We start from the raw sequence: 25,819 nt of genomic DNA on the forward strand, positions 1-25,819 counted from the left end.
TCATGAATAAATTATTTTCATTAACATCCTGAATATCCAATTATGGATGTATGAGTAAATATCAGTCATTAAGTACCTACGCGTCTGCATTATCAATATTATCATTTATCTTATTAATATTCAATATACTACAATTCAAAATTTATTTTATCATAAAACTCCCCGGTGGTAAACGGTTGCCGCATATTCATTTAATGGCTCATGATTTTTCACACATTTTTATTTAAAAAGCCGGCCGAGTGCGGATCGGACTCACCCGCCGAGGGTTTCGTACTTTTTAGTATTTGTTGTTATAGCGGCAATAGAAATCTATAATCTGTGAACATTTCAACTGTCTATCACGGTTCATGAGATACAGCCTGGTGACAGACAGACGGGCAGACAGACGGACAGACAGACAGATGGACAGACGGACAGACGGACAGAAGGACAGACGGACAGACGGACAGACGGACAGACGGACAGACGGACAGACGGACAGTGGATGAGTGGAGTCTTATTAGTTATAGGGTCCCGTTTTTACTCCTTTGGGTACGGAACCCTAAAGAACCGGGCAAGTTTTTGTCGGACTCCCCGAAACCCCGATATAGCATTAAGTAGTACTAAGTAGGTACTACTTAACGCTATATCCTACATCAAATTTACCTACTAAATTGGATGCCAAATAACTGAAATAACCCAAGCGATATTTCTTTTGGCAAACTTCGGAACCCGAAACAAACTGAAATAACGTACCTAAACACAACTTATTACGAAAAAGTTCTACAAAACGACCGATTCCTATTGAAAACATTCGGTAGTTACCACCTTTTCACAACTCGGCGCAACTTACTAAGACAAAGCCCTACAAAAGACTCAGTTCCTATTAGAAATGGTCGGTTCTTACCCCCTTTTTAGAAGGAACCCTGTGGAAAAGTTTCTCGGTCAAATCGCGAGTTATTTCTAAGCCGACCAAAGCCGCTCCCAAACTGCCAAGGCACGAGGGAAATGTGGCCAAGTTTTCTATATGTGACGTGTTTACTATGTGCGAGTAACTTGATAGTTCACTGGGCTTCAAGTAACTTAACTGTAGTCGTCGTGCAGGTCAGGGTATCAACGACTCAAATAAAACTTCGATTCGTAGTGAACTAAGTAATATAAACTTCCAAAACCAGGTTTGCAAGAATACAAAATAATTCGGCCCGCAATGTAATACACCACACACGTTACGGGATACGAGCTTTTTAAAGTAACTGTCAACGCTTGTTGGCAGTTACTATGAAAAGCTCGTATCTCGTAATGTCATTATCATCTTCTGTTTCTTAATGTTCACAGTACATTGCTGCTCGGTACATGTGGAAAATTTTTATCACGGGGTCATAATTAAGTGTAACTTAAAAAAAGCGGCCAAGTGCGAGTCGGACTCGCCCATGAAGGGTTCCGTATTTAGGCGATTTGTGACGTATAAAAAAAAACTACTTACTAGATCTCGTTCAAACCAATTTTCGGTGGAAGTTTACATGGTAATGTACATCATATATTTTTTTTTAGTTTTATCATTCTCTTATTTTAGAAGTTACAGGGGGGGGGGGGACACACATTTTACCACTTTGGAAGTGTCTCTCGCGCAAACTATTCAGTTTAGAAAAAAATGATATTAGAAACCTCAATATCATTTTTGAAGACCTATCCATAGATACCCCACACGTATGGGTTTGATGAAAAAAAAATTTTTGAGTTTCAGTTCGAAGTATGGGGAACCCCAAAGATTTATTGTTTTTTTTCTATTTTTGTGTGAAAATCTTAATGCGGTTCACAGAATACATCTACTTACCAAGTTTCAACAGTATAGTTCTTATAGTTTCGGAGAAAAGTGGCTGTGACATACGGACGGACAGACAGACGGACAGACAGACGGACAGACAGACATGACGAATCTATAAGGGTTCCGTTTTTTGCCATTTGGCTACGGAACCCTAAAAACATCTTAATTAATGATAAGACGGGTAAATTCTATATCTGGTTTAATTTATTGCCCGTATTTGACTTACACACTGTATATACTTATCATAAGATTATCCGTGATAAAACGTAGGTAGGTATGTGGAGCACTACCATTAGCGCTTTAAATAATCGGTCAAGTGCGAGTCGGACTCGCGGTCCAAGGATTCCGCACATTACCCAATTTTTAACAATGTATTTTTAGTGTACCGCACAAACTTTGTGCGCGATACACTTGGGATCACATCGGTCTTGCAAATCAGTTAAATGTGTTTTTCTCAGAAACCGTTTGACGTAGATAGCTAAAATTTGGAACAGTTATAGCAATTACCAGCACTATAGTTCGTTTTTCTAGCACTAGAAATAAGGTAAACAATCTTGATGTCTTTTAATTGAAAAAAAACATTTTAAAATTAAGTTACGGTAAATATGTAACAATTATGAATTTATATTCTTCTGCTTTCATAAGTAATAGTTATTGATTTTTAAAAAGTGTTTTTCAATTAAAAGACATGTCAAAATCGCTTACCTTCTTTCAAGTTCTTTCTAATGCTAAAACTATAACATTATTAATAAGTCAAAACCGCTTACTTATTATTTTAGGGGTAAATTTGGGGGTTGAAAGGGGTCACCTGAAAATATTTTTTATTTGTAAGGATCGTGTCAGGTACCATTGGAAAGCTTGCAAAAAATTGAGCCGATGGACTGATTTTGACTTCATTTTAGAGCGCAGTGGTTTCGCTAAAAAATGCATTTAAAGTTGCAAGTTTTCATACAAAAAAAATCACCTCTGTCCTGGCGATTTTCGCGAAAACTATAGCTAACAGGCAGCAGACCAGTCAATACCCAACTAAAACAGTCATGGAGACGGCGGTAAAATTATCAGCTTAACTTTATCTTTATTAGTTTTTCAACTGCAGCCTGATCTTTGGTTGCTTAGGGTTAAGGTTACTAGCTAACACTGGTCATTTCATAAAAGGAAGTAGTTTTAGCGAGAAAGATCCTTACTTCCAACTTTGGCATTTACAATTGATGACTTATGTGCTTGACACAAAGTTTAATTCTCCTTGCTTATTTCTGTGGGATATTTTTTTTTCTGAATAGCCTACTATAAGTATGAGTGAGAAAAAGATCTACAAAATACAACCTTGTTAAAATGCTAATAAGTTAAAATAATAATAATAATAAATTTCGAACGGGCTTTCCAACCAAAAGACTATCTCAATGTGCTCAGTAAGAATCATATTTATTATTGGAGTTTATCTGTAAAAATTTAAATTAAGAATTCCGTTCTTCAATGTCGTTGTGTTTTGTTTTTTCACTATAAAGAACATAGAGTTAGTAAGGCGTATAGAATAGAGACAACAAAGTCATCTAATACCTTTGAACGAGCAATCATTCTCGATCTCATACTTCTAGCATACCCACAAGTTTCAAATTTTAAACATAAGTAGTTTTCAGCTTATCAACCCATAGAAAACCTAAAAATATTGCAATATCAGTCACGTTTGAAATAATGAAAATATGAAATAATAATCTCTTAACGACACGGAAACTATTAAAACGGATTATATAGCCTATATTGAATTTATTTACTTTTGTCTGTCTTGATGTAGTATAAATTCAATATATTAATGAGTACCTAACTATCGCGGTAACCGAAGATAATATTAAACGTAGAAGCTAAAAAACCGGCCAAGGGCATGGTCATGCTCAGTGTATCAAAATATGTGTAGGTATTTAAAAACAGGCAAACAATCTTTGTAAAACATAACAATGCGTTGCGGTACACTAAATGCCACGAGCTATGATTGGGGTTTGACCAATTTTTAGGGTTCCGTACCCAAAGGGTAAAAACGGGACCCTATTACTAAGACTCCGCTGTCCGTCCGTCCGTCCGTCCGTCCGTCTGTCACCAGGCTGTATCTCACGAACCGTGATAGACACTTGAAATTTTCACAGATGATGTATTTCTCTTGCCGCTATAACAAGAAATACTAAAAACAGAATAAAATAAAGATTTAAAGTGGGGCTCCCATACAACAAACGTGATTTTTGACCGAAGTTAAGCAACGTCGGGCGGGGTCAGTACTTGGATGGGTGACCCTTTTTTTGCTTGTTTTTAGGGTTCCGTAGCCAAATGGCAAAAAACGGAACCCTTATAGATTCGTCATGTCTGTCTGTCTGTCCGTCTGTCTGTCCGTCCGTATGTCACAGCCACTTTTCTCCGAAACTATAAGAACTATACTGTTGAAACTTGGTAAGTAGATGTATTCTGTGAACCGCATTAAGATTTTCACACAAAAATAGAAAAAAAAAACAATAAATTTTTGGGGTTCTCCATACTTCGAACTGGAACTCAAAAAATTTTTTTTTCATCAAACCCATACGTGTGGGGTATCTATGGATAGGTCTTCAAAAATGATATTGAGGTTTCTAATATCATTTTTTTCTAAACTGAATAGTTTGCGCGAGAGACACTTCCAAAGTGGTAAAATAGTTTTTTTTAATACGTCATAAATCGCCTAAATACGGAACCCTTCATGGGCGAGTCCGACTCGCACTTGGCCGCTTTTTTTTTTGCTTATTTTGCTCTATTTTTTGTTGATGGTGCGGAACCCTCCGTGCGCGAGTCCGACTCGCACTTGGCCGGTTTTATTTTATTTTATGTGGAACGTGAATGAAATGTCTTTAAAAATCCATAGGGGTTGGATCAAAACTACGTAGTTAAGTCCGACTCATACTTAACTGCACATTTCTAATGGGTTTTCCTGTCATCTATACGTAAACAACTATTTTGTGTAATTTTTTCAAAAATTTAGACCCAGTAGTTTCGGAGATAAAGGCGGGGGGGGATAGACAGACGCACTAGTGATCCTATAAGGATTCCGTTTTTTAGGGTTCCGTAGCCAAATGGCAAAAAACGGAACCCTTATAGATTCGTCATGTCTGTCTGTCTGTCCGTCTGTCCGTCTGTCCGTCTGTCTGTCCGTCCGTATGTCACAGCCACTTTTCTCCGAAACTATAAGAACTATACTGTTGAAACTTGGTAAGTAGATGTATTCTGTGAACCGCATTAAGATTTCACACAAAAATAGAAAAAAAACAATAAATTTTTGGGGTTCCCCATACTTCGAACTGAAACTCAAAAATTTTTTTTTCATCAAACCCATACGTGTCGGGTATCTATGGATAGGTCTTCAAAAATGATATTGAGGTTTCTAATATCATTTTTTTCTAAACTGAATAGTTTGCGCGAGAGACACTTCCAAAGTGGTAAAATGTGTGTCCCCCCCCTGTAACTTCTAAAATAAGAGAATGATAAAACTAAAAAAAATATATGATGTACATTACCATGTAAACTTCCACCGAAAATTGGTTTGAACGAGATCTAGTAAGTAGTTTTTTTTATACGTCATAAATCGCCTAAATACGGAACCCTTCATGGGCGAGTCCGACTCGCACTTGGCCGCTTTTTTCTTTTGACGTACGGATCCCTGAAAACATCAGTTACCTCGCTCAACGCATAAGTCTGGCTGTTCAGCGGGGTAACGCAGCACCTTGAAGACCTTGCCGCAGGGGCCCTTTTTAGATTTTGTTTAGTTTGATTTTATTTTATAATAGTTTGTATTTATTTAAATTGTTTTTATTTGTTGTTTTTGTCATGTTTTTTTTTCCTTATATATGAATAAAAAGTTATACATAATGAGCAACTACGACGCGCGATGTAATTATTTTAATCCCAAGTTTACACTTAATACTAATTTGCACATGATCAATGAACTAAAATGGATAACCGATTACACACTCGAAAGCTTAGTCGTGTCGTGTGTGTTATTCAGGAATATTATAGTTGATATTAAGAGGCTGATTCTGTTTTTACAATTTGTTACACTTTATATTTTATTATGCGTACGATTCTGACAAGATTCGCAGTTTCACACAGTGTTGATAGGAACTCAAGTCTTTTGAGTTTTTTGATTAACTCGAATAGTTTTTATAAGGCTCAGCACTTAAGAAACTTCCGAGTCTTTTTAATCCCGAGTCGAGTCTTGAGTGTTTAACTAAAAATACCTACTCGAACCTCTTTTCACATCAATTTTACAGTACGTACCTAGTCAATTGCATGATATTGTAAATAAATTGAGAGGATATCTGAAAAAGACTCAAGTCTCTACAAAAGACTCGTGTATGTAACAAGTTAAAAGGGACTCGAGCTTCGAATTAATTATAAGAGTTTGAAAAACTAAGTCGAGTTTTAAGGGGCTCACTGATTAACAGTCCTGTCAGTTGTTCGGAACTGTCAACTTTTTGTTCTAACTGACAGGCTGATATCGTCCGGCGGACTGTTAATCAGTGGGCCCCTTTAAAGCAGGGTAATCAAAGGACACGACTCTTGACTAACACCACTCTCATGCTTATCCATAAGTGCGAGCGAAATGTCCAAGGACACACGACTCTAACGCGCTGGCTTAGGCTACGACATTGCGCGACTAGCTTAGGCTAAGGCGACAACCATAGATTGGAGCGAGACACGGCGATCGGACCTTTCGTTCCCACCTATGGTTTTCGCCTTAGCTGAAGCTAGTCGCGCGCAATGTCGTGGCCAGGCCGTAAGACGTCAGCCAGAGCGAATGCCAAGGTAGTATTAAAACAAGTACAAATCCTAAATCAGAATCACCTAAGATAAGTATAAGATAATTAGTCAGCCAGAGCGAATGCCAAGGTAGTATTAAAACAAGTACAAATCCTAAATCAGAATCACCTAAGATAAGTATAAGATAATTATTATAGCTGGATCTGGATACTGGTTTATATTTAGATCCAGTTAATATTTGATCGGGATGAAACAGGATTGACAGATTATCGGAACAGCGACCTAAATTCAATAAGCGCTGTCGCGTGGGTATATTTGGACCTGATGCTATTTGGAGACTATTTTCGCCCTAATAGATTTAACAATAGGTAATTTGATACTACTAGTTAGATAACAACTTGAGCAGTGTTTTTAATTAATTTATAACTTGAATATGGTTTAGTTTATCCAGTCTGCTATGGGATTTATAGCCATAAAGCTGATTATTTTTGACTTGGTATTGTTACTATTTGGTTTGCACCGACTTCAAACATATCACGTTTGTAACGCACGTCGCGTTGGTAACGCATAGACTTCAAAAAGGATAATATTTTATTTCATCCTTTTTGAAGGGGGTTTTATTTTTTTGTAAAAAGATTTTATTTTATTTTTCCATTTTTAGTTTTAACGCATTGTTAGGAGCGCGACAATTGAATGAAAAAAAAATCGGACTACTCTGTAAAAAGTTATGCGTGGTCATACATTACAATCGGTGAGTGAAAAATCAATCATCCCCTATTTTCCTACCCTTAAGGTTGGATTTTTATCTCCAAATTTATCTGGGACCAACTTCGGGGTATACCCTTTCCATCAGTAAGTAATTATCAAAATCGAACTACTCTGTAAAAAGTTATGCGTGATCATACATAAAAAAATATACCTATATATATACGCGTCGACTTGAGAACCTCCTCCGTTTTTTTCGTCGGTTAAAAATAGTATGTATTAGTCATATTATTCTCAAAATTTATTTATTTAAACTTTATTGCACAAAACACAAAAAAATGTACAAATGGCGGACTTAATGCCTAATAGCATTATCTAGGTACTAGTCAACAATCGAGCTAAAGAGAGACATTGCAAGGAAGGTAGGAATGGTGTAGTAAGATAAATTTAAAACGATTTATTGGAAACAATTGAAAAACTTGATAAAACATATAAAATACACAAATAAAATACTAGAATATATAATTATCATAACATATTTTTTCGATCTCAAGTAACAGTTTACTTTTTCTAATTCAGGATATGAAATAATTATATCTCAGAATTTATCAGAGTTAGAGCGGTTTCGCGACCATATTTTCACGGGTTCGGATCGGATTCAGATCGGACGTAGTGCGAAACCGCCCTTACGCCAGAAGAGTTTCATTTCGCAAAACGCCTGCAGCGAATCGATTAGCAATGTTTAACTACGCATCAAATTGATCGCTGAAGGCTTGCAGGCGTATTCCGATAAAATACTAAATGAATTGCTCTTTGATGAATGATCGTAAAATTAGTTTTGTAGACCGTTCTTGGATGGATAAATATCTTGTTTTAATCAGATTATTTAGATTAGATTAGTCACAGCCCCTACAGCCAGGGACTACCTACCACTAACTATTTTCTTCTAAAATGAATGATACCTACCTATACAACACAATTGAAATAGTTATTTTCGATACAAGTGCGAAAAAGAGGAAATTCGAAACGAGTGGCGATAAATTAAAACACGACCGAAGGGAGTGTTTTAAATCGACACGAGTTGCGAATTACCTATTCGCACGTGTATCGAACAACGTTTTACAGTACATATGGCACTTTAAAGTTTCGACATACGCACGAAAAGTGCTATTTTACGCACTAGTGCGGAAAAGTAGCCCCATATGTACTGTAAATAAACATAAATTTAATAAGACATGTTTTCGTGTTTTTTTTTATCGAGCCGACCTTAATGTTTTAAGGTTTTGGTTAGTGTGCGCCCTTGCGAAAAATCATTTTCAAGATTTTTTTCATAGTAGGTATTTGCTCTTGATTAAAACTTATAAAAATTCACTAATATTAAAAATTAAAATTTTGCGTTAGTCCCCTATAAACATACCTACATTAGGTAGGTACCCTCGATATTAGCAGTATTGCGCTTATCTACGTGTAATAAGGATTTTTCATAAATGATTTTATTTATTTGTAGTTAATGAAATGAAATTGTTGTTATTTGTCGTTTTCCAAAAAAGTGTACTTACAATTTCATTCATGGCTTCAAAATATTGACTTCTTGGGCTCATTTTACTCAGAATCATTTGTACATTTACGCCTCATACATGAAAAAATGTGTCGCAAAATGTTGTATGAAAAAATATTTTTCCAGTGCGTCACGTCACGTTCATACAAATAAAAAAAATATTTATACAAAAATGTGACGAAGTGGAAAGGAAATCTTGGGATTGGGACACATTTTTTCATTTATGAAGCGTGAATGTACAAATGATTCTGAGTAAAATGAGCCCAAGAAGTCAATATTTTGAAGACATGAATGAAATATACACTTTTTTTGGAAAACGCTCATTTATTAATAATGACTCACCCGTGGTACATCAGTATTGATGACAGGAAGAATATTGAAGCCAGCACATCAGCTCGGCCCACCACCCCTGCTACCTGCAACAATAAATAATAATATTAAGTATGAGTTTAATATTCAAAACTTTCGCGTTTTGAACACTTATCACGAAATTTATTTGATTACCTACGTTTATTTACCGACGTTTCGACACAGGTTTCACTTGTCGTGGTCGCGGCTGACTGATGTCCCAGCAAAATGTCGAAACAGAGAGTTTCCAAAACGTCCCGCTTGGCGCGCTGTTCAAAATCCCATAAAAAAATAGACATAACGCAACCGCGAACGCTCGTCACGCCATCGAATGAAATGTACATTAGGGGTTCTATATCAACATAGGATTATACATACATTACTATTCTAGAATTACTCTTTAAACTTCCAAAAGTCATCTAACTACGCCAATGAGATTTTTCACAGTGATTTTGATCGAAAGCAATACAGTATATCAAAGTGGCATTGAAGGAAGTTTCTAAATAATTGAGAGTGTTTTAATGTCCCCAAGGCCTCATTTATCTGAGCTATCTAGGTAAGAAAGATATATCTGGGAAAGAATTGGCGGGGAGAGGACATTTTAGAAGATTCTAGTGCCTAAGATTTAGCTTGAATTCTCTTAAGATCACAGAGTAAACTAACACCGCAATTATTTATTTTATTACTTATTTTTTGACTGAGTGTTTTGTTTTAATTTTGTGTTTGTGTGTTTTTTATATGAAGTATTTTGTAACAGTCAGGACTTCCTCGGGACAGTCAGGACTCAAACTATCTCGATACAAATTTTAAACTAAAGCGGTTTAGCGGTGCAACAGACACATTTTCGCATTTGTAATATTAGTATTTATTAGTGGATGGATTATTATAGTAGGGTCGTAGGGATGTATAGGTAAGTCTCACGAAAGTTTTGTTTAAAAGTCTGCCTAAACTAACATTTGTGGCTTTCCATCAGAGACGGGTCCATGCGCATATAGCATAAGGACCCTTTTCTGATAGAAAGGCCCTTATGCACATAAAGCATGGACCCTTCCTTGATGGAAAGCCACTTCACAATTGCCCCAAAACTCGTCACAAATACATAATGCTCATTAAAGACAAAACAAACAACATAAAGAGAGCAAACTGCCCCCTAAGCTGTAATGGCGGAAATAACAGTACAAAATAAGGGCATCCCAATAACAGTTATACAGGGTGTAGCAGTTATACGGGTGTAACTGTGTATTAATTAAATATTAAACGCCTTCTGCCAGTCATCGGCGCCTTAGAACTGCCGGGGTGTGGCTTAAGGCAAGAGAGTTCAAATATACTTGGTCAACAAATAATTAATAATTTTCACATAGGTACCTAACGTACGTTCGTTAAACCATTGACGTATATCTCAGAACGGGTCTTAACGGGCATTAAAAATGGTACTAGTTCAGCGGTGTCACGCATGAATTCAAGCCAATTCTGCAGTCTTACGCAACTATAGTTACGACCAATCGCGCGCGTGATACGAACTCAACAACCAATCGCGTTGTAGCAGTGTCACACCGATGTACTGGCCCCATTCATGCCCCATTCTTATTGCACATAATGCTGGACTTGCGAGCAAAGCGGCTCTGTTGCAACGGCCGCAGCGTCAGAGCCGCTGCGTCAGTGTCGCAGCGGTAACTGACGCAGATACACTTCCGAGCGGCGCGACTCCGGCGACAGTCGCAGCTGTTATTCCATACGGTGCAGACATGTTGATATAGGACGAACCGATCAATTATGAAAATATGATTAGAAGAAGAGGAGGATGACGATCTTTTACTTCGTTTCTATTATAGTATGGAGCGAAGCCTACCCAACTCAATTTTCATAGGTCGAAAAGATGAAGGCACTAGCATATTGATTAAAAAAAACTATTTAAACGAGAACAATAAATAATTCAGGAGTTTTTGTCAGTTATTTTATCAATGGTACACCAAGAACTTGCGCCAAAACTTCAAGACACTACGTGCGATAGTAGCGACTGCGTGACAGTGCTTGTGCAGACCAGGGATGTTGCGAATATCCGCATCCGCATCCGCAACCGCGGAACTTCCGCATTATTTTCAACATCCGCATCCGCATCCGCATCCGCATAAAATCGATGCGGAATCGATGGAACAGGTCGGTACCGGAACGTCTTAGCATCGGCGTAAGTGCTAGACTGCTACGTAATTTAGTCATTAACCAAAAAACCTATTAGAAATGAGCAGTCAAGCGTGAGTGGGACTTAATGTACGGAACCCTTGGAACGCGAGTCCGACTCGCACTTGGCCGGTTTTTTGAAATAAAAATTACTAAAATGTAATATTTGACGTTTTTTATGTTACTATCTTGACATCCGCATCCGCGTCCGCGGATGTCAATAAATCGGCATCCGCAACATCCCTGGTGCAGACATAGCAAGGCCGCGGCCCGGCCGCTATCGCCGAGCGATACTGACGCGGCGGCACTGCCGCTGCGACAGTGCCGCTGCGCTCGGAAGTAAGTCCATACATTTCCATACTGCATAATAGGTACTATATATCGCTCTGTCGCCGCGTCAGTGTCGCTGCGTTAGTGACGCCGGAGCCGCTTTGCTCGGAAGTCTAAGTACCTTAAGGCCAGTCCTGAGATAAACACCAATGCGTTAAATGAATTATTATGACCCTAGTGTAAATTTCATTCGATAGCGTGACGGCTGCGTGACGGACGTACGCGTTTAACTTAAGTCTCATTTTGTATAGGATTTTGAACAGGGCGCCAAGCGGGAAGTTTTGGAAACTCAAACGCCACTTTGCCACTTTAATTTCTACAATTTCTTGTCAGACTGTAGTATTAGGACCACTCCACACTAACATCTCCCGAGCGTCGGCGTTCAGCCAACTCTATGGCTGCTGCTCGTCGCAACTGCTCGTCGAAGTCATTTTCCATAGCGCTGACTAGACGCTGACGCTCAAAAGATGCTTGGAGCGAGACACAGCGATCGGACCTTTCGTTCCCACCTATGGTTTTCGCCTTAGCCGAAGCCAGTCGCGCAATGTCGTGGCCAGACCATAAATGCCTTGCTTTTGGGATTAGTCTTAACTCCTATGGCTTGCACCACATCCCAGTTCCAGTTACAACCGTAACAAGCAGTTAACCACCCCCCTCTCCCCCTTTTTAGGGTTCCGTAGCCAAATGGCAAAAAACGGAACCCTTATAGATTCGTCATGTCTGTCTGTCTGTCTGTCTGTCCGTCTGTCCGTCTGTCCGTCTGTCCGTCTGTCTGTCCGTCCGTATGTCACAGCCACTTTTCTCCGAAACTATAAGAACTATACTGTTGAAACTTGGTAAGTAGATGTATTCTGTGAACCGCATTAAGATTTTCACACAAAAATAGAAAAAAAAAACAATAATTTTTTGGGGTTCCCCATACTTTGAACTGAAACTCAAAAATTTTTTTTTCATCAAACCCATACGTGTGGGGTATCTATGGATAGGTCTTCAAAAATGATATTGAGGTTTCTAATATCATTTTTTTCTAAACCGCGAGAGACACTTCCAAAGTGGTAAAATGTGTGTGTCCCCCCCTGTAACTTCTAAAATAAGAGAATGATAAAACTAAAAAAAATATATGATGTACATTACCATGTAAACTTCCACCGAAAATTGGTTTGAACGAGATCTAGTAAGTAGTTTTTTTTAATACGTCATAAATCGCCTAAATACGGAACCCTTCATGGGCGAGTCCGACTCGCACTTGGCCGCTTTTTGTTTATTCTCATTGCTTTGGTTGGGTTCACGAGTCAACCAGTGTGACGTGACCGATACGATTATGATAATCAACGCCATCTAGTGATGATTAACGTCAAAGAATGGGTGCTAGACAACGAACTAGAATTACTATAAACAGAAGGCTGACTTGAGCTCAAAAACTATTCCACGTGTTACTGCGCGCAGTTCAAATACTGTTGTATATGCTGCGCAAGATCTTTGACATAGGTGTAAGTAAAGGGCTTTACAATTGGCGCAAGTAGATTTTAGCGGCCTGTGGCGGCCATTTTATTTTGTTTTAGTGACATCTGTCAAATCATTTGTTTATTATTCAATTATGTCAAATCACCATGGCGAGTTACACGATTGAACAGCACGTTTAAATGATAAAACTTTCTTATCAAAATGAATTTGTGATTTTACGGCGTGGTGGCCCTTTACAGTTGACACATAAACATGCCACTGTAAAAAGCCGAGGCGGGCATTTGCACGATGTCATATTCCACACCTAATGCCACATACAGCCCTTTCAAATAAATTTACCTACTATCTACTTAAATGTCACGTATTTTTGGGTACCTAACCTTTTAAGTAATATTGGTTTACATGAGTTTCCGATTCGCCTCAATTAGCTAAGCGATCGCCATAACGGCCGTAAACGGAATCCTAAGGCCGTTTCAGCCGTAATTGCTCGCTACTAATGTTTGTAGATTAAACGAGCCGAGATTGTCGCATTTTTATTTAATGTCCAATAAAATTGAGAACTACCTAATACCGTTGTTGTATGGGGAATTGGCGAATAGTCCAATTATTTAAAATTTACGATGTAGGCTTAGTTTCCCCTATGGTTTGAGGGTCAAATGCCAGTCACTTTTGCAATAACTAGTGCCTACGATTCTTGGGATTAGTTGCCGAGCGGAGCCCAAGCTTCGGTAGAAACTGGGGCAACGCCATCGCTATTAAATTGGAGCAATATTTTTATACCTGAATGCAATATGCGTTTAATAACCACAGTTTTAATATTCGCACGAAATAAATTGACGTTCAGGTACAGTCAGCATGTTCGCAATTAATAAAATGTACGCAATCGGGCGGATCCATTAATTGCAGTTGAGTGTACCTCTTCAATCAAAAATAATGGCCGAGTTTCATATTGTTTTTGAATGGCGTTGCGAAATAAAATGGAGGTACAGTCAGCAGCAGAAGTTGCTAAGCGGGCGAGGTGTTCAAAATTACCTAGACGCGCTCTTAATATTCTCTTAATAACCTATTTGAGATTTCTTATAAAATAAATGCTACTTTTTTTCGTTAGGATCAATATTAAAGGGAGAATATTAATTCGAAAGTCCCCTTTTTTAGTATTTCGTAAATAACTCGTAAACGATAGCCAATAGCAAAAAATGTTTTATAACATTAATAATTAACAAAAAAATTTTTACAAAAAGGTTATCCAATCTTTTTCTCTAGGATCAATATTTAAACCAGGCTTGTCAGGCGTATACCCTTTCCCCCTTTATATATTTTTTTTAATATTGATCCTAGCGAAAAAACGTAGCATTTATTTTATAAGTAATCTCAAATAGATTATTTATGTAAAAGATATTTTTTTGCTGTAGGCTACCGTTTACGAGCTATTTACGGAAAACTAAAAAAAAAACGACCCTAGAACAAATTATACGTAACTTTCCCACTTTAATACATTTTAAAATAATTGATCCTAGCGAAAAAGTGCAGTGAATATTTTTTGTAAATTTTTTTATGTATGTCGAAGAGGGAGAGGGCTAAATGTGTGGGGCTATTGATAGCGGGTGGTGGGCATGGTACCTCGATGTATTACTTCACAGCCAAAATAGTAGGTATGCTACCAACGCATGAAATAAACATTCGGACTCATTAACCATACTAGTGCCTACTATATTTCAGTACTAAATAATCAAAATAACTAAACGATCTTACGATGGAATCGGATTCAATTAAAATAAAAAGATCACATGAAATCGTTCAAATCTTTATTTAAGTCAAACTACACCGGCTCCAACCCTACACCTCTGACCCGAGAAGATTTAACCCGGCAACAAACTCGGCGGGGCACATCTTTTCAAAACAACACATAGTTTCTTTATTTTACAAAAATAAGCTTCTAATGGCACATAAGAAATCAAAATAACACTTGGAATAAAACACTTAGCTAAACGGTTAAAGAACGTGAGAATCTATAAGCTTTCAGAATAATCCTTCAGGTATAAGCCTTCAGGAACGTAGCGAATTAGGCACGAGCTTGGCTAACGTCCGATCTCTAGCGCGGTCCGATCAAGAAGAAGGAAGCCAGTCCCAGTGGCGGAGCCAACCGCTCCCGCCTCCAATTCAAGTTGGTAAACCTGCCTGACCAGTCTACCAACATAACGACAAAAAGCCCACTCGTGCCTACGTTCACTCAAGATACACCTCTTGACGTTCCAAAGCCTTCTACCTGTCATCTTAGTTCAACAATACGCCAATAGATGGTGGTGTTATTCACTACGCAACTTTATTATTTCGTTACAAGCAAATAATACGTAGCCAAACATTGCTAATCAACTTTATACAGGCGTTTAAAGCTATGAACTGTAACACTGCAATACGTCCTTCTGGTGTCTCGCTCCGACATGTAGATTACTTATGTGATAGAACATTTTTTGCTACGGGCCACCGTTTAAGAGCTATTTACGAAAAACTATAAAAAGGGACCTTAAAACCCCTCCCTACCCGTTAGCTTCACCCCCACCCCCCGGTACTTTTAGTATCTTGTTTAATACATCATTACCTACACCCATGCTAAAATTGGCTTACACATGTATTATTTCCGCTGTAATTCCTTCGTTTGGTGGCCTAATTTATGTTTGGGATTTTGAACAGTGCGTCAAGCGGGACGTTTTGGAAACTCAAAATCCCATACAAAATTAACGCAAACGCGTTTGGATATCGTAACATTTACGCTTTGTAACTCAACGCGATTTTATTGTTATTTACGTAAAAGATAATTTATTGCTGTGGGCTATCGTTTAAAAGTTATTTACGAAAAACCTTAAAACTAAACGACCTTAGAACAAATTATACGTCACTTTCCAACCTTAATATATTTTTAAATATTGATTAAGCGAAAAAGTGTACTAAATCTTTTTTGTAGAAAATATTATGTACATTTTTTTTTTTTTTTTTTTTTTTTTTTTTTTTTTTATTACTTATGTAGTAGAAGATTTCTTGCTACGGGCTACCGTTTAAGAGTTATTTACGAAAATCTATAAAAAGGGACCTTAAACCTACATACCACCAAACATTATCGAATTCCGACTAAAAATACTACAACAGATTACAAATCGCCCTTTAAAAACCAACACTTGTTCTTTCCCACGCAATTTTTTATTTCGGCCCTCGATTCAGTGAACCAATTATATTAAGTGATAATAGTGTATGATAAAAACTTCCAATCATAGTTGTGTAATAGCTCATAATTTTTATCGTTTGAAAGAACCTGAATAAACATTAATTACTTACGATATCTCGAGCCTCCTATATTTCCTCTTAAATTATTTAGTTTGTATATTTCCTTCGTCTTTTCTCTTTCTCCTATATTAAAACAGCCACAAAGCCGCCCATGCAATATCCGGGTATCATAAAACCTCCATGACAATATTAAAGTTCGTTATTTGTTCCAAGTAAAACGCAATAAAAGCTTGTATCGGTGAGATAATATTGGATTGGAAACTGAAATAAATCGCGACGGGCAAGTTTTCAAGTTAACGGCTTCAACTTTGAGTCTGGTTGCAATTTACAAAACGTGCCAATTTTGCTACGGCCATACTGAACATGATCCAGGTCTCTATTGTTTCCCAAAAAGTTTTAAGTCATAATGTATTGTTTGTCCGCATTTTCGTTAGTCATAATTTATTTGGTTCAGAAACGCGTCAATTTTCAGGATTGCCATAAAACAAATCTAACGTAACCTAACCTATCTATAGGCTAACCTTATGAAATTCCTGAAAAGTTAACGTTGTCAGTTTTATGACTAATAATAATTTGGCAAACAATACATTATGATTATGACTTAAAACTTAGACACAAAAACCGGCCAAGTGGGAGTCGGACTCGCGTTACAAGGGTTCCGTACATCACAAGATTTTAAACAATGTTCTTTTTTGACGTGAAACGTGAGTGAAGTTGCTTATAATGATGTTTAGGGGAAATAATTAAATAAATCAATTTTTTATAATCTTATTTAGTGACTACTCGTAAGTCTATGAACGGATTTAAGAACGTAGTGTCAATTGACGACCGGTCTAGTCCCTGGCGCACACGACAAAAAATTGCGATTTACGGCAAATGATGATGATGGAATTTCCTTTTGCAGAGTTGCTCTTTTGACTCACAGATGGATTTAGGAAGGGGAGCCAATCGAATTTTTGATGCAAAATTTTTACTTCAGGGGGGGTGCCCCCCCGAAATTTGTAAAAATTAAAGTTTTGCTATTTGGTCAAGTTTGGTATCATTTTCGTGTAACTCAAGGCTGCTCAATTAATTTCTGATATTCAATTTATATGGTTTCATATAAATAATTTGAAAAAAATTAAAAATAAAAATTTGCTATTTTATTTTTTTCGGAATAAATGCCAAAATTTTCCTTATTTTAATATATACACAAAAAATAAACATTTCATGAAATAGCCCTACTATTCCTCGTTATAAAAAGTATACACATGGAATATTTATTTCTACAAAATGTGAAGAAAAAAAAATAAAATGTAGACCTACTTTCGACCACAAGCTCACCGAATAGTAGGGTAGTTTAGCCGGTTTACCGGCCACCTCCGGTTCTCGGCCACTACGTAGTAAAACTGTAATAACATGACAACTTTACCGTATTTATTGAAAAAATTAGGGTAGTCGGATAAATTTAGTTGACATTGATAGATAGATAGATAGATAAATCGTTTATTTGTTTGCTGCAACAACACACATTTTACAAATAGGTAGGTAGATTACAAACACTACGAAAATAAAATATGTACAAAATTAACCAATAAAAAAAAATAAAAAATACTTACACACGAAAAATCGGTTTACCTGCTATACCTGCCATCACCCTGCCATACACTGTGTGCATTGCAGCAAAAACAAAAGGGCTCCGACTCAGCTATACGCTCCACTCTACTGAGCAAAGCACTGATATTCTGCCGGAACCCAGATCACGTACAGTTGACTAAAAAGTGTGAAGTGTGTTATAAGTGTTCAGAAATAAAATACATAAATAAAACAAAAATAAGAATTACAGTGGCCATAAAATAAAATAAATAAAAGTGAGAAAGTGCGTAGGGTTTGACTCAAGATCTCCTAGAGATTCTCCGAATTACCGATTAGATCCTGAAATCCGCAACCAAAAAGCCGTATGGTATCCCTGTTTTTTGTTTATCAAGCAGTATCTTTTTAAACTGGTGTTTAAAAGTTAGCTTATTTTTGAGCCGTCTTACAGGTGGAGGGATATCATTCCAGCATTTGGTCGCGAGATATCGGAAACAACCGGTAAATGCAATCGTTCTATGAGGGTACATTTCTAAAAGACAGCGCCGAGTTGACCTAGTGGCATGACGGTTGTGAAATGTTGAAATGTTAATTTTGGAAAAGAGATATTCTGGAGTTTTATTATTTAAGACGCCAAAGAGGAGACATGCAAGATGTAGATGTCGCCGAGAGGACATATTCAGTATGGACGATTTGTTCAAATACGGGGTAATGTGGCTTCTAGGGGGTATTGAGTAACAAAATCTATAACACGCATTTTGTACTCTTTGTATTAAGCGACGAGTTTTATGTTGCAGGCGTGGTCCATAAACTATATCACCATAATTCAATTTTGAAAGAATCAGCGATTCACATAAAATCAGGCGGACGTTCTCACTCAAAAGGTAACGGATCTGGTATAAGACCTTTAAGCGAAAGAAACATGACCTCACCAGTTCACCTACGTGTTTTTCGAACCTCAACTGGCTATCAATTACTACACCTAGATTTCTAGCTTCTTCTACGCGATCAATTGCAGAGCCTCTGATACTTAATTGAGGATCACAGTGCAAAATGCGATTAATCTGCGTTTTGGTGCCCATAATCATGTACTTCGACTTAAGAGGGTTTAGTAACAAACAGTTACTTTCAGCCCAGGATGATATGTTTTCGAGATCTTCGTTAATTTTAAAGATTGAATTGGCAATGTCATTACAGCGATCTGAGTAATACAATTGAACGTCATCTGCGTATAAATGATATTTACAGTGCTTGATAACATTAGTTATATCGGCACTATATATAATAAACAGTAAAGGACCCAGTATCGAGCCTTGAGGGACACCGCGAGTTACCGGTCTAGCATCAGATACCAAAAAAGTGCCGTCTTCTTTACATATTTTGACTGACTGAGTACGCCCATCAAGGTAACTTTTGAACCATGAGAGAGACTTTGTATCTACTCCATAATATTTTAATTTTGAAAGCAGTAAATCAATATTTATGCAGTCGAAAGCACGAGAAAAGTCCAATAGCACCAAACAAGTCCCTTTGCCTGAGTCTTGCTCTGTAAGAATATTATCCACAACGTCTATCAAGGCCGTCACAGTCCCCATACCCTTGCGAAAACCTGACTGTAATTGAGGCAGAATATTGTTGCCCTCCACATATTTACATAACTGGTCATAAACGGCTTTTTCCAGAATCTTTGAGAGGAAAGGCAATATACTTATAGGTCTAAGGTCCTTGAGTTCACGCGCGTTATCCATCTTAGGTAAAGGTGTAACTAAGGCAGATTTCCACAAAGCAGGCACCTCGCCAGTCAATATAGACCTGTTAATGATTGCTGTAATCACTTTCAGGGTGCGCGGAAGGGTGAGTAGCACCATATCTCGACTAATCACATCAACACCAACTGAATTGGTAGTAATGGACAGTATATATTTACCCACTTCATTCTCATCCACTGGCTTCAAGCCAAACAAAGTATGACCATGGCGGCGGGTTTCAAAGAATAACTGGGTATGAGACGCAACCTTATCATTGCCAGGCACATTCAAAAAATTGTCATTGATCAAATTTGGGTCATTAAAATGACAAGGAAGACTATCTCGGCTGTTAAAATCTGTCAAAACAGTTTTTTAAGGTTTTTCCAGAGTGCCTTGGAATTTTTGCAATTAGAATTGATATGGTAATTGTAATAGGCTTGTTTTTCATTAAATATACTTTGAGCTACAAGTTTTTTTAATTCACTATAGTATTGCTTATGGATTTCCAATTTAGACTTACGGTATGCAAGGTGAGCCTCATTTCGCTTTTCTATCATGATTTTGATAGTGTCAGTGATCCACGGTAAATTGGTATTAGGCCTGATTGTGATAGATTTATTAGGAGCATATATGTCAAATAAAGTCAGTAACAACAAATTAAAAGTCTCAACCATGCCTTCTACAGAATCAATTTTTAACACTATTTCCCAGTTCACGGCCTGAAGATCCCTATCAAACTTATTCATGTCGATGTCCTTAATTGGCCTATAAGTAATTATTTTCGGCACTATCTTGGGTCGTTTAATTGGCAACGTAATTGTTACCATAGCATGACCGAGAGAACCAGTTATGTTAGAGACGCATACATCAGTTACAGGCGCATTGGTACAGATAACATCGAGGAGCGTCTCGTTGTCCACAGAAAAGTGAGTAGGTACCGTTACCACCTGCTCCAACCCTAAGTAGCTAAGAAAGCTCGTAAACTTTGACGTAATACTGTTCGTTGTATCTAGTACATTAATATTAAAATCCCCAAGTAAAACAACAAAGTCATGCTTAGAGAAGTATGTTACAGATTCGGTAAGGGCATCAAAAAACATGTCAACGTTAATCCAGTTGGGACGATAAGCTGTACCTATTATATAACTACGGCGGTTAAGAGAAACAGATAACCAGAGTTGTTCTATATTTGCAACAGGGTGGGTAGATCGGCGCACGCGCACGGTAGTTTTAACATAGAAACCTACCCCGCCACCGCGGCCACCGCGCATCGAAGTGGGTCGCGGAGCATTTATAAATTTATATCCGGGGACACGCGGTGCGCGTTGTTCTTGTCCCTGCCTGATCCACGTCTCGCAAATTGCAACTATATCGGCATCAAATTTGTTCATCGCAACTAGAAAATCGTCATGTCCTGTTGCCAACGAACCCGGGTTATAAAGAGCTAATTTAAGTAGTTTAGTTTTAGACTCAATCACTGGACAATATAACTAGTTATGAGTATATATGCACACATGCATACATACAACATAATGTAATGTATTGTTATGGCGTCACAACCCGGTTTCGTTGCAAATGTAAAAGAAAATAATGTGGTGAAATGTTTTGTTTTGAGGTTATAATAATATGTGTATTTCGTAGAGTGAGTGATTATGAGTGTAACGTACAGATAAATTACATGCAAATGTGTATATAAGACTGAGACTATCAAATTTGTTGTTGTTGCAATGCACGCCAGTGTAAAGCAAAGTAAGAGATTACAAAACCAAAAATAGTGTGCACGGACTTCTGGACTATGGATACAAAATACAAAAAACAACAGTTTAGTGATAACTTCAATTGATCCGGATTTTACTTTTAAGACATCGCGAGAAGCAAAAAAATATTTATGACTGAGAACAAACATCAAGGGAGCCAAAAACACGAGTCAAGTCCATTTCTGTCCTTATACGGTGCCTCGGAGAATCTGTACCCGGCCGTTGGCGCAGATAGATCCTGCCATCCCGCGTCCACGCATATCGCCAGCCATGATGCTCCTTCAGCTGCCGTGCCCTTTGGAATAGCCGTCGATTGAAGGGGGTCAGCCGCTCGTTAACATAGAAGCGGCAACTGTGCCCCGGGAGCCCGGTGCCCTCCGTCGTTGCCCCGCGGCGTACCCTCGCCGCCTGTAGTAGCTGGTCGCGCACAGCGCGGCGCGCCAGCCGTACCACCAGCAGCCGTGGGCGGGACGGCGGACCCTGGACGCCCTCGTCCAACAGCGGCGCACGACCCACACGAGAAGCGTCTACGATGTCGTGCTCAGACAGCGTGACACCGAGTTTCTGCCCTAAGGTGGTCACTATGTGAGTAGTATTTTCTCCTGTATGTTCAGGCACATTAGAAATTTCAATGTCATTGTGTAGCATATCCTGGTCACGGTCATTTAAATCGACTTTCAGCTGAGCAATGGTTTCCAATAGAGAAGCCTCAGTACTATTCTGCCCGTTGGGATGTATGGTCGTGGACTCCAGAGCTTCCACCCGGGCGCACAGATTATCTACCCGGCTATCACAGCTGTCCATCCTTAACGATAAGCCAGTTATTGTTGTACGAAGTGCCATAATATTGCTATTCATCGTCCGCATCTCCTCGCGAAGTAAACGAAATTCCAACACTAGTTGCTGGACATCGGTAAAACATGCAGTGTTTATAGACGCGTCAAACCTGGTAGAATCATTCAAGTGGTGACTGTCCGTGAACGACATATCCATGGTCATGTTACTCATGTTGGCCGGCTCGTGGGTCACCGCGGCCCGAGGGCGGGCGGCACCACGATGAGTAGTTACATTGTCGTTTGCGCCCCGCACCGGTGTATTTGTATTGTCCGACCTGGGTTCAGAACTTTTACATTCTACGCACTTCCATGTATACTTTTGGGACGTAACAATTTGTAAATAGTCTGGGGAAACATTCGCGCACAAAAGACAGTAGGATCGCCGACAGTTAAAGCAGTTTAAAAATCTGTTATCGTTGACTGTATTTAAACAACCAGCACAGGTCGCCATTGCAAAGTGTTCTGTATGCGTTGGTAATAAAGTCTATTTTTCGTTGACTGTCACTGACACCGTTCTATTGCGCACACGCAAATGCTAACAGCTGATTCGTTGACGGCCTGTCAGCTGACCCGCACAATAAAGTTTGTTAAGTCCGGTGACGACGATATTTGACGGCGCTTAGCAGTAGCGCCATCTACCCAAATAAGATTGAACCTACTCCGTTAAACATAGTGGATTTGCTAGCTGATTGCCGTGAGGTAACGGCGCACAACAGTGGCGCCATCTATCCGATCAAGAGCGAACTTGCTCGCCTGCCGTAGTGGTTCGCTCTAGCGAAGCGTCGTATCGATGGTAGCGGGGCGATCGTTATGACGTAACACTAATCAAGTAAAAAATAATAAGAAAAACCTAACGGTCGCCCGCGCACCACGTCCTCGACGAATCGCTAATTGTTGCATTGTACGTCCTAATTTACTTAAGTTCTTAGTAGTTCTTACCTGAATTGATAACGAGTGTGAATATTGTGGATATCTGGTGATTTATTGGTTGTTATCCTGTAAATTAAAATGTTAGTTGATCACATAGTGTTTTAATCACGCTCATAGCCCAAACACCCACGATGTCTACCCAAGACAAGGCCACTCCTGCACCTACATCAGAAGTGGGATACACTGGGCAGAAAAATGAGCAAAAAGAGGCGCAAACTGAAGAATCATCTGCCTCAAAACTATTGAGCAATATGGAAGCATTATTATCGCGCGTGCTAGCGGCGCCCCAAACTGTGAGTAATACTAATACATCGATTAAACTCTTGGAATTTAATCCTGATGATTCGGATGCGGACATAGATGGTTGGTGTAACGTATCGGAATTAATTATTAAAAGCAAGCAGCTTGAAGGTGTTGATTTGCTTGTCGCTCTTACAAGGGCGTTAAAGGGACGTGCATCCACATGTCTTACCAAGCTTAACCTCAGTAAATTAACATGGGATATTGTTAAGCAAACGTTGATCGCCAGATTCTCTAAACCAAAATTATATCAAGATCATTTTGATGATATATTGCGTTTTGAAATTGGTGCCAAAGAAACAGCATCTGAAGCAGCTATGCGTTTGTGGAATTTGATTGATCGCATCCCCAAATTAGAAATGCTTGAAGAAATAACAACTGGCTTCGTGATATCGGTGTTATGTCAAAAAGATAACCTCATACGTCGTGAATTAAATGCTCATACGATCACAACCAGAGCCCAACTTTTTAGAATACTCGGTGGAATATCTCTAAAGCGACGGTATGAAGGAACTGATAAGCTGGAACCAGAAATAAAACGCCCTCGCACTGCCAATGATAAATTTATTGGTAAATGTCATTATTGTGGCCTAGCAGGGCATCGACAAGCTGATTGTAGGAAACGACGACAAGAAGACTCCGCGCCTGGAACATCTACGTCACAGGATTCTTCGAAATTGACGCGTCCGGTTGATAAAGCACCTGCTGTATCCTGTTACACATGCGGCAAACCTGGGCACTTAGCTCCTGCGTGTCCAGACAGAAGCAACAGTAAAGCGGCTGTGGTCAAGACTGTCAACCTGTGTGAGTATCGATCCTCGAGGGCAACCTTGGATACATCTTCCGGTGAGCGTGTCTCCTTTTTATTTGATAGCGGGTCATCTTGTTGCCTTGTAAGAGAAAGCTATTGTAAGTTTTTCCCGGGTACTGCGAGCGATGATCTAGTGTATCTTAGCGGTATAGGAGAAGATGATGTAAGATGTACATCCCAGATCCTTAGTAAGGTTGTAATTGGTAAAGTTGCTGCGACATTGTTATTTCATGTCGTGCCTGATAACGTTTTATCAATGCCGGCTATAATTGGCAGGGATATTTTAAAGCAAGGAATTAGCGTTTATATGGACGATGATAGTTTAGTATTTAACTACCAAAAAAGGGCAAACGTATGTGATATATCTACCAAAAAGGCAATTACAGATGTCGATACTGATTTACAAGGGGAAGATAAAGAGGCTCTTCTGAAAGTGCTTAATAAATATGCTGACCATTTTACTGATGGTGTACCTACTAATCGTGTCAAAACGGGAGAGCTCAAAATAGACTTAATTGATGAGAGCAAAATTGTAAAACGGTGTCCTTATAGATTAGCACCAATTGAAAAGCAAATAGTTAGGGAAAAAGTTGAGCAGCTTTTAGAATCTGGGGTGATTAGGGAAAGCACTTCACCTTTTGCTAGCCCAATACTACTAGTGAAGAAAAAGGACGATTCAGATAGGCTTTGTGTAGATTATCGCGGACTCAATGCCAACACACGTCCGGAACATTACCCGCTGCCTCGTATTGAGGAACAAATTGACCATCTCTCAGGTTCCAAGTATTTCTCGTCCTTGGACATGGCATCAGGATTCCACCAAATTCCAATTCATCCTGAATCTATAGAAAAAACGGCCTTCGTAACACCTGAGGGCCAATATGAATACCTTGCTATGCCTTTCGGGTTGCGCAATGCACCTTCTGTGTTTCAGAGGTGTATTACGAAGGCATTGCAACACCTTAAGGACAGGCCTCTGATATACATGGACGACGTTCTGTGTCACTCAACTTCTGTAACCGAGGGATTACAGCGTCTTGACGATGTTTTAGCAGCGCTCTCTCAGGCTGGGTTTTCATTTAACTTGCGAAAATGTCACTTTATGAAACAAAACGTTGATTACCTAGGTTATTCCATACAATCTGGGGAAGTCAGACCGAACGCTCGAAAAATAAAAGCTCTGATAGACTCCCCCCAACCCAAAACGGCAACCCAGGTGAGACAGTTCTTGGGTCTTGCCTCTTACTTCCGCAAGTTCATTCCAAACTTCTCTCAGTTGGCCGGTCCACTGTACCCTTTAACAAAATTGAAAGGACCTATTCAATGGACCTCACAACACGAAAAGATTCGTAATTCGATTGTTAGTATTTTAACATCTGAGCCGGTTTTGACAATTTTCAACCCTGATTTGCCTGTGGAACTCCAC

The 25,819-nt window shown here is 38.8% G+C and overlaps 2 protein-coding genes across 2 annotated transcripts in view; both read right to left on the reverse strand.

Moving 5' to 3' along the window:
* Positions 1 to 25,819, reverse strand: part of LOC134662764 (protein O-mannosyl-transferase TMTC1-like) — a 321,732-nt gene that overhangs the window by 11,887 nt on the left and 284,026 nt on the right. The window contains exon 3 of the mRNA XM_063519052.1: positions 9,183 to 9,256. Within this exon, the coding sequence (XP_063375122.1) occupies positions 9,183 to 9,256 (74 nt within the window). The remainder of the gene's footprint in view (positions 1 to 9,182; positions 9,257 to 25,819) is intronic.
* Positions 21,646 to 22,524, reverse strand: LOC134662620 (uncharacterized). Its single transcript, XM_063518892.1, has one exon. It carries the CDS (start codon positions 22,522 to 22,524, stop codon positions 21,646 to 21,648), a length of 879 nt encoding a protein of 292 aa, XP_063374962.1.

The sequence above is a fragment of the Cydia amplana genome, chromosome 3, assembly GCF_948474715.1.
Source record: "Cydia amplana chromosome 3, ilCydAmpl1.1, whole genome shotgun sequence".
Taxonomy (NCBI): domain Eukaryota; kingdom Metazoa; phylum Arthropoda; class Insecta; order Lepidoptera; family Tortricidae; genus Cydia; species Cydia amplana.